The sequence below is a fragment of the Etheostoma spectabile genome, chromosome 14 (genome assembly GCF_008692095.1).
Source record: "Etheostoma spectabile isolate EspeVRDwgs_2016 chromosome 14, UIUC_Espe_1.0, whole genome shotgun sequence".
Taxonomy (NCBI): Eukaryota; Metazoa; Chordata; class Actinopteri; order Perciformes; family Percidae; genus Etheostoma; species Etheostoma spectabile.
The window spans coordinates 6943220-6953062 of NC_045746.1; the positions used below are offsets into that span (position 1 = coordinate 6943220).

Below are 9843 nucleotides of genomic sequence, written 5' to 3' on the forward strand. Positions count from 1 at the left end.
ATACAGTAAATGTTTGAGTTTGTAAAGAAAATTGCAAATACTGCTTCTTTTTTTTTTGAACAGCCTAATATTCCTTTTCTTGACTTTCTGTAAAAGGTAGAACACAAACTTTATCAAGGTTGGTCATGTTTTGATTTGGAATTGAATGTGCAGTGTTCCCAATTTACTGATATTATGGAATTAAAAGCTATTCTAAGGATTTGGAGCATTAATCACTTTTTTTTTTTTTTTAAACACACTGCTGCTATTCTGAACACAGCTGTAGATAGATAAAGATGTACTTTGTTATTATTCTGAACACAGCTGTAGATAGATAAAGATGTACTTTGCATCCTGAAGTTTCTGCTTGGGCCACTTTTACTACACAATCTGTGTGGGGTCAAAGGTTCAGGTCTGATGCACTTCTAAGCACATTCTTCATCACGATCACAGTTGGGTGTGATCACACTAAAGACCCTGACAACCAACCCGACGGCTGACCGTTGGCAGAAAAGGCCTCCGGACTGACCAGTCTCCCCGAGTTGGCCAAAACACGGCGCCTCGGAGCACACCGAGGCGATCCCGATTGGCGACGGCAGCTGATTGGACGAACCTGTCACACGGGTCTTGTTTCTCCAGAAAGGTCATGGCGGTTTGTTCACAATACGATCTCATATTTTACTAAAATACTCCTGTGGCCTTGACCAACTGCCACTTTGCTCGTATGAAAGCCATGATGTCTCTTTCTCTCGTGGGTGGGCCAAATTCTCAGGGTGGGCAAAGCAGAGAAAGGGGAGGCAACCCTGCCCATTATGACCTCATAAGGGGAAGATTCCAGATCGGCCCCTCTGAGCTTCCATTTTCTCAAAGGCAGAGCAGGATACCCAGGGCTCGGTTTATACCTATCACTATTTTTATATGCCGTGGGACCTTTAAGGACCCCTTCAGACTAGAGAAAGCGACCCAGAAATGAATCGCAGGGTTTCGAGTGTCCCCTGAATGGCCCATTCGTGGAATTTAAAATTCACAATTATTAGTTTTCTGACAGATTGTGTATGGATCGAAACATTTCCAACTGCACTTGAAGGCAGTTTCATTTCATTTAGAAAGAGAGAAAGAAGAGACTGCTTTGTTGTTGCAGGAAACAGGATTCTTGGCACAGTGGCACAGTGATGTTTACTGTAGTCATAACAATCCTATGAAAAATAACTTTGAGTGTGTTGTAACCTCACGTTACCCACCAAGCATTAGCTACTGGCAACAAGCACACTGTAGTAACGCTAAGCTGAATCGATCAATATTGAAATGTATCAATAAATAAAGGTCTCTGCTGTATTACTGTGTTGCAAAGTACCACGTAATCAATGACAAAATGACGTTGTGTGGCAGAAAAAAAAACAGTATCACGTTTACTGAGTATAACTCTTTCTGGGACATTATATGATTTACAATTACTCTTGAACGTATCACCTGGGTTCCCGTGTTTTGACTGAAGGGGTCAAAAGTTATACATCGCCACCGACCGGCAAATTAACAAAACGTCCCGTGTCAGAAATAAAATTACAGTTTTTGTTGGGTTTGAAAATTGTTGGAACATTTTGGATAGTCTTAAATACACAACTCAAAATAAATAACAAAAGGAATAGTTGTTTCTTTACAGAAATAGCAGAAATGTCACATCTACGTCTATTTTATTATTGATTTTAATATCTATTTTTGTATTTGATAATATTTCCAAATTTGAACTATTCTCATGTCGTATTTGTGCTTGGAGTTGCCTTGTGTACGAATTGCGCTTTAGAAATAAACTTGTCTTGCCTTACTAGATGTAAAGAAAACCAATGTGTGCATACCTTAACCTCCAGTTTGTGGCTGATGGCCAGGGCGGAGTGCTCCAGGGCCTTGATAACAGAAGCATAGGAGTCAGAAAACTTGGTGTACTTCCCAACTAGTGCTATCGAGCAGTGCTCTAGCAGTCTGTCTGACCTGTGAAGACAGCAGGTATTAATCAGTAAACCTTTTCAAACAAGACACAACTCATCCAGCCACATAGAACAGAAGACAATAGCAGTTGTCAACCAAGGGCTGGGCAATATATCAATACTATATATATATATATATATATATATCGATATTGTGATATGAGGCTAGATATCGCCTAAGATTTTGGGACATTGTGAAGTTAAGTGTTGTTTTTCCTGTTTTTTAAGGCTCCATTAGAGTATTTTCATTTTCTTTAAATTTTCTTTAAATCTTTTAAAGTTTTTTTTATTAATTGCCTTTAACCACTTGGTGATTATATCCACATTACCGAGGATAATTGTGAAGATATTTTGTGAAAGCACCATTGTCAACCCTACAATATCTACATTGAGGTACAGTATTTGGTAAAATATTGTGATATTTGATTTTTCTCCATATCGCTCAGCCCAATGTCATTTAATTAATTGAACTCATGTGTGAGGACTCACCTGTCAGACATCTCCTTCCATTTAGTCAGCATTTTCCTGGGTCGAGTCTCTATGGGCATGTTCAGTCTCCTGCTCAGGTAGCTCACCACGCCCTGTTTCTCCAGCAGCAGCGGCACTTTGTAGATGGACGACACGTCGTGCACACAGATGACCTGGGATGAGACGGGTCAAAGAGTTTAGAGAGGCTGAGAGAGTCGGGGCTCTGCGTTGTCGAACACAACAAGGCAAAAAAGTACCTGTTCGGGTTCTACGTGGCAGAACATGGAGATCTTTTCTTTGACAGAGGTCTCCAGAGCGGTGGAACAGCGACACATGATCTGTGGGCAAACATGAGATGACACTTAATGATTGCTGAGGGGGGGGGGGAACAGGTAATTTAAACTAACCACAACAGGGATTTCACCCAGGGAACACAAACGGGAGAGAGATGAGAATGCAAATGCATGCAAAAAGAACACATCTGTATCAAATCAGGTAATACAATAACAGTAGTTCCTGATTCAAAATATTCAATAGCCATGTCCTTAATCCATGGGTTAACCAACAGAAAAAATAAAAAAATCAATAAATAAAAAATCACACAGATGAATTTAAGTTGACATAGAGTCACACTTCCTTTTTGTTTTATCTACTGAAGACACTGTGTAGCCTGGATGCCAGTCAAACTAAGCCCCGCCCACAACGTTTCAGAAGTTCGGTCTGGACTTGATCTGTTGTGGAGCAACTAGGCTTGAACCCGAGCTGTTTGGACCAATCATATTGTCAGGGCGGGTTTTATATGATGATGGACAGATGATCAACAGTAACGGAATCACCCACATCACCAAAGAGCGCTGGGTTTGAATTGGTTTACAACAAAGACGGCTGCCATTGGAGAGTTGAGATGTGGAAGATTCTAGGGGCGGGAATCTCTGGGCACCTCACGATTCGATTCTAAACCCATTATCAATGCAACAATTTGTTTTATGTACATTTCCATGCGTGATTTAAAACAATATACATATAAATCAGAGTTTGTGGTTAGATTTTGACATATGCAGTATTTTTCACACACGTAATGAAATGTTTTATCCACTGGGGTTTTTATTGTGTAGTCATTCCATTCTTAAGCCTTAAACTTGTTAAGTTGCCTCCTCTCACAGTAATCTTCCATGTCAGAGGCTCAGTCATGTTTAAAGGTGGAGAACTGGCTTCTTAGAACATGAAACATGAGGTGGTCACATGTAATGTAATAAAGTATGAAGATGAAGAGCCTTTTGTGTTGTGCCTAATGATTTTATGCATGTCTTATTAGATCATGTGTACATAGTATACATTTTTCTGCACTATTGCCTAAACTCTAAGTTAATGTCCATCATCCCATCCTCTTTCAGTCACTCTGTTTTCTTTTCTTTAAATAATCTATTACTTTATCAGAATAGAGCATTGAAAGAGAATTCTCCATGCCTCTAAGAATCGATCCCCCCCCCACCCCTAGTACATTCCGCCATCACATCTGTTCTAGAAACAAATCCACAGCACATTCATTTTTAAAAGAGAAACAGAACCCCGATCAAGGCATCTGTTGATCGGAAAGATGTTTTTGCAGACCTTCCTACAGGATTCGGCAAAAGTTCAATACACGCCTCATACGCGTTTCTCTGATTGGTTGTAGGTCTATTTAATTGAGTGCAGAGGCATATTAATTCCTAGTTTGGTTAAAACATGCCTTATAATGACAGCCCAATGGAGCAGAATCAGACTCATATCCTGACTACACTCTGAGTATGAGCATGTCAGGTTACTGTAGAACTGTAAACATTGATTATTTAAGAGTCTGACTTTATGCTAAAACCTTACATTTATACAAATATGATTGTTGATGTGCTGGTTGCATCAATTTACTTTTTCCGTTCTGCATCTACAACCATGTTTTTCTGAAAACATCATACATTAAAAGGTTTCATTGTATTCATTGAATAAAATGGATGGATGGATTATAATGATTCATCCACTGAAGTCTTTGCTCTTCGCTGACTGAATCGCCCCAAAAACTGATTCAACAACCTCCTGCAGCCACCATCCACTAGAATGGTCTCTGGCTCATGGTTACCCCTCTCCTACCAAGGCAGTTCGAGGGCTGCTTCCATTCTTAAACCGGTTCTTAATGTCAACAGCCAAAGAACTGGTTCTCAGTTAAGAAAACTGGTTCCAACACGTTGCTGGTCTGACACAAACTTCTTTTCTAAGGGCCGTTGGCGGGATTATCGTGACAAACAAGACCAACTAAAACTTTGTTACTCCTGTTATTTCCCTACAAGCAACGTAACATTTAAAAAGCTATTTTTATTTTGAAAGTGGAGGCCGGCCCAGTGCTCACTCCACATAACATTACATCACTACCAGCAAACTTTGCGAAGATCAACTAGGGCAAAACATCATCACCGATCCGTTTTAACCGCATAGTCTCTGGTCCAGCTCAGCTAAAACCCTGAATCAGTTCTGTCACTGATTTAGTGCTGTGAAGATAAGTTAGACAATGCCAGACTGCCGTTAGGTGAACTTTACCAACAAAGTTATCTTCACTTCCCCTGTTCAACAGGACTTTTGCAGTTTAGATAACCCTTGACTGTCTTGCAGACGTGAACTAACCACGGACAGTGTCTCAGTCAGTGACTTACAGCATTATGTCGCTGCACTTCACGACAGTGTTCAGCTACAGGATGAATACAGGGAAAACTCATTTGGATATTTGGCATTAAAAAAACCTGGTGGCCTGCCAGGCTTGTACGGTTATAGGGGAAACGCTGGTATCCAACTGAATATGCAGGCATGTACAACGTAAAATGGAGCATTTTTAAAAAGGATGTACTGCAGAAGACTCACGAGATCAGGGGACAAACCCAGTCCTCTCAGCTCTCTGACGCTGTTCTGTGTCGGTTTGGTCTTTTGCTCTCCTGTTGCGCTGGGCTGTGGAGACATGACATATATTAAAACTGACAGTATTCAACTCTTTGTTTATGTGCATCGGCAACTTCTAACATGACACAAGAGGACAAGACAGGTGCTTTGATCCAAATACAAGAAACTAAAAAAGATTTTTTTAAAGAAGCTGAATTTGTATTTAAAAAAAAAAAAGAAAAAAAAGTTCCAATGCAATCAGTAGGGTCTAATGTCACAATTAGAGAGTATGGGATTTCTATTGTTACAAACCAACCTTATTAGGTAAGGTTATCTTCTTCCCAGCAAAGTGTTTTAACCCTTGTGTTGTCTTCCTGTCATAATTGAAAGTCAACACTTTAGTTGACGTTTTTAAATCTATGTTTTTAACTTTTTGTCCCTTTTTTTAATTGTCACTTTTTTGACGTTTAACACTACGCAACAGTAATTTTACAGTTATTTTTAGAATTTTTGGTCAATAAACCTAATTTTTAGGAAATTATTTCTAATGTTTGAGTTAGAAAAGCAGAAATTAGGAATTATTTAGACTAAAATTAAAGAAATTTACGTTGATGGATAATCACAGACTGGAATATGTCAACTTTTACTCAACACTATTTAAAAAGCACTTCAATTTATTTCTCCAAATGCTATAAAATTGAATAAGATTCATGAAACAAATATTAAAAGTAGAGATTTGTACTTGTGTGGAATCAATGTTAATTTAGTTAAAAAGAACATTGATATAGGAAAATGGGTCAACTTGACCCGAGGACAACATGAGGGTTAAATCACCTTTCAATAAATTAGTACTATTACTTATTATATCTTTTGTTCTCAAACAAAAAAGTGTTTTTTTTCAGTTTCAGTTGTTCTGCAAAGAGAAGCTGACACATTTGCCCTCTGAGAAACCCAGACAAACCTGAAGGAGTTGCGCTCTCACCTGTGGTATCAGACTGACGTGAATATTGCAGAAGTTCTCTCTCTTCACTTTAAACTGGAACTGCCTGAAGGCCTCGATGAAAGGCATACTCTCTATGTCTCCAACCGTTCCTCCCAACTGCAAACACGCACAGGTATTAGCAGTGGAACTCATGCAGCCGTTGCCTCAGCAGATACCCCTGTGCAAATATAATGTGAGTAGAAGCTTACCTCTATCACACAAACTTGAGGTTCTACGTGGTCGTCTTCAACTGGCACCTTGGCCTGTTTCACAACCCATTCCTGGATGGCATCAGTGATGTGTGGCACCACTGGAGAAGAGAGATGAAGGATTCTTGGTTAACCAATTTCTTTTCAGCATGGCACCCCCTACACCACAGTAATTTCCCTTTTACACCAAAAACAGCATGTATATGCAGTTTTACACACACACATACACACACACACACACACACACACACACACACACACGTTTTTTTTTTTTTTAATTTGATAAAGCTTTTAAAGCTAGATGACTTCCCACTGCCAGTTGACGAGTTGGCTGTATTTTTTTCTTGGTATCAAGTTCCACATCACAAATGTGCCAGAAAACGGTTCTCTTTTCCTGCTACAGTGCGTAAAACCGCAAACTCTGCGGTAAATTCACTTGATATCTTCCCGAATAAACTTATTAATTAAATCTGTCTAAATCTAAATCTGTTACTTATTCAGGCTCTTTTGAACTCGGTGCTGACTAATTTGATGTTCAAGCGCTGCTTGGGGGGACATCAATGTAATTTGGGCCTGCGATGACCCGACACGCATCATAGAGTTGCCCTAGAAAAAGGGCCAAAATTAGCGGATCTACCCGGGTGTCTCGTTTCCGTCACTGCCGCTCCGAGCTGGAGCTGAGAAATACCCGTGCTTACTGCAGAGTCATTTGTCCCGGAAGTGAATGCCAATTCTAACATTTCCCATTGCAGACCAACGCCAGTGGGAAAAAGGTTTAAAAGCAGCGGTTGTTTACCCTGCACAGTCTTGCCCAGGTAGTCTCCCCTCCTCTCTTTGTTGATGACTGACTGATAGATCTTGCCAGTGGTCAGGTTGTTGTCTCTGGTCAGCCGGATGTCGAGGAAGCGTTCGTAGTTCCCGAGATCCAAGTCCACCTCTCCCCCGTCATCCAGCACGAACACTTCCCCTGGACAGAGTGGACATGGCACAAACGTAACTGGTACATATTCATTCGGTTTAATTATGAATGTGTTGAATGATCATGTTCCCCCAACGTACCATGCTCATAGGGTGAAAATGTGCCTGCATCAATGTTAATGTAAGGGTCAATCTTGATGGCAGTAACATGCAGGCCACATGACTTCAGGATTGTGCCCACACTGCTCGCAATGATGCCTTTGCCGATGCCTGAGATGACTCCACCAGTTACAAGGATGTACTTCATCATTATGCTCTGGTTTCTGGAGATAAATGAGAGCTTAAAATCAAACAGTACACCATGCAAGACTATTTACTTAAAGGATAAAAGGCTGTCATACACATATTGTGTTTTAGGGAAATTGTTTTTGAGTCACTGTATTAAAGCAGAAAAAAAAGAACTAAATTATACACGTCCAGAGATTACAATGCTGCTGATAAAGATCACAAAAAGGTTTCTCTATAGAGCTCCCCCCTACAGGTTTCTCTATAGAGCTCCCCCCTACAGGTTTCTCTGTAAAGCTCCCCCCTACAGGTTTCTCTATAGAGCTCCCCCCTACAGGTTTCTCTATAGACTCCCCCCTCACGGTTTCTCTATAAAGCTCCCCCCACAGGTTCTCTATAGAGCTTCCCCCTACAGGTTTCTCTATAAAGCTCCCCCCTACAGGTTTCTCTATAAAGCTCCCCCCTACAGGTTTCTCTATAGAGCTCCCCCCCACAGGTTTCTCTATAGAGCCCCGGAGTTCTAACACAATGTACGGGTTGTTCCAACCAAGCACCAGCGAGGAGGCTGGTAGCCAGGAAGACCAGCCAACCCTTCTACGTCCCTGGTCGTACCTGGAAGAAGGTTTTACAATGGTTGGATGCATAAACAACTCCTTTCGAATGCGCTGCAAGCTCTGTGCAACCAAGTACCACGAGCTCATTGTTTTCAAAAGTTGCAATCTAATTTGAAAGAAACATATCGACATAATTTTTGCCCCCCTACATTACTTTTATACTTTAAATTTTTTCTTGAGTAAAAAGCTTGAGTTGAAACTTTTTAAACCCTAGTTTGCATACTTCTACTTGAGTAGTGAATGTGAATACTTCTGACACCTCTGTACTAGATAGAGCAGGGCACATTTAAAGCGCCCAGACACACTATGGGCCGAGCGGGTGGAAACTTCCTGACTCCCTTGTAGAGGACAAGTGAGAGGACCGCCAGTCCAAGTTACCGCCATCCAAAAAGTGAATGGGACAAAATATCGGTTTCCAAAATGTCCTTTTAGACACACAAGATTAAGGGCTGTTAGTGTATGCAGTTGAAAACTGACAAGAGCAACTTTTTACTGAACTACGCACCGTGGCTGTCTTTAAATACAAAACATAGCTAGCTAGCTTACATGCTCTCCATTTCTAACTGCGTCAAGCTAGCCAATTTACATGTGACCAGAATTCTTTCAAAATAAAAGCGAAGGTACAAAAAGTATGGCAACAAAACTGCAAAATAGCTAATATTGACCATATATGGCAGCATTATGAGCTCAATTCAGGTTAGGAGACCGATGAAATAACTCGTTACACCTTTATCAGGGCATGGTATTTCCAACATAATTTTATTTTGATCCTTTTTACCGGACGTTACACTTATTTATTGTGTCTAGCTTGTGACTGAAAAGTGTTTGCTAGCTATCCAACAACAACATAGCCTAACCTTTGTTATGCTGTCTATGATCTTAACCGCATCAAATTTTAACTTACCACCAGCCAGAGCTGCACTTAAAAACAAATCGTCGACGTCGAAACCAGTTCACAAGACCTTTTGCCAGAGACAAAATTTCGATTCAAATAGAAACGCTTGTGCCTGTGCTCCCCTAGATATCCATCTATCCTCCAATTGACTCTACACGTGTCTGGACCACGATCCCAGGCTGCAGTACATCATTCAAGCACTTACAACGTTGTGCTTCTTCTTCTTCTTATATTTGGCAGATTACTACTTTGGTATTATACCGCCACCAACTGTATAGGAGTATGTAATACCCTGAACTTCATAGAGTCTAGAACTGAATTTAGTCAAAACAAAAAATAAAAATAAAAATAAAACTATATTCTTTTTATTAAACCAGTATTATTAAAAAATATATATAAAGTTTCAAGCGTCTCCCTTGGCATGCCCTTTTCTTCAAGTATCACATGTGTTGAGTTGTCTCTTTCCATTTCCTGCCAGTGCATTCTACTGTCAATATATTTCTCACATATAGCTACATGTTTTATATAATCTTTGTCTTGGCAATTTATGCATGAGCTATTACCATTTCCTACTATTTCCACGGTACGTTGTTGTTGTTGTTGTGTTTCT

General features: G+C 40.2%; 1 protein-coding gene across 2 annotated transcripts in view; it reads right to left on the reverse strand.

The window, feature by feature from the left end:
• The window catches only part of ctps1a (CTP synthase 1a), a 14718-nt gene extending 5228 nt beyond the window's left edge, over positions 1-9490 (reverse strand). The window contains exons 1-9 of one of the 2 annotated variants that reach the window (XM_032536232.1): positions 9243-9490; positions 7581-7762; positions 7318-7488; positions 6522-6622; positions 6313-6429; positions 5316-5399; positions 2687-2767; positions 2451-2602; positions 1833-1965 (exon numbers count right to left, since the gene is read on the reverse strand). In XM_032536232.1, the coding sequence (XP_032392123.1) occupies positions 1833-1965; positions 2451-2602; positions 2687-2767; positions 5316-5399; positions 6313-6429; positions 6522-6622; positions 7318-7488; positions 7581-7749 (1008 nt within the window). In that variant the 5' untranslated portion in view covers positions 7750-7762; positions 9243-9490. Of the gene's footprint in view, positions 1-1832; positions 1966-2450; positions 2603-2686; positions 2768-5315; positions 5400-6312; positions 6430-6521; positions 6623-7317; positions 7489-7580; positions 7780-9242 lie in introns of both variants that reach the window. The other variant, XM_032536233.1, reaches the window with a different exon arrangement.
• Positions 9491-9843: the final 353 nt, after the last annotated feature.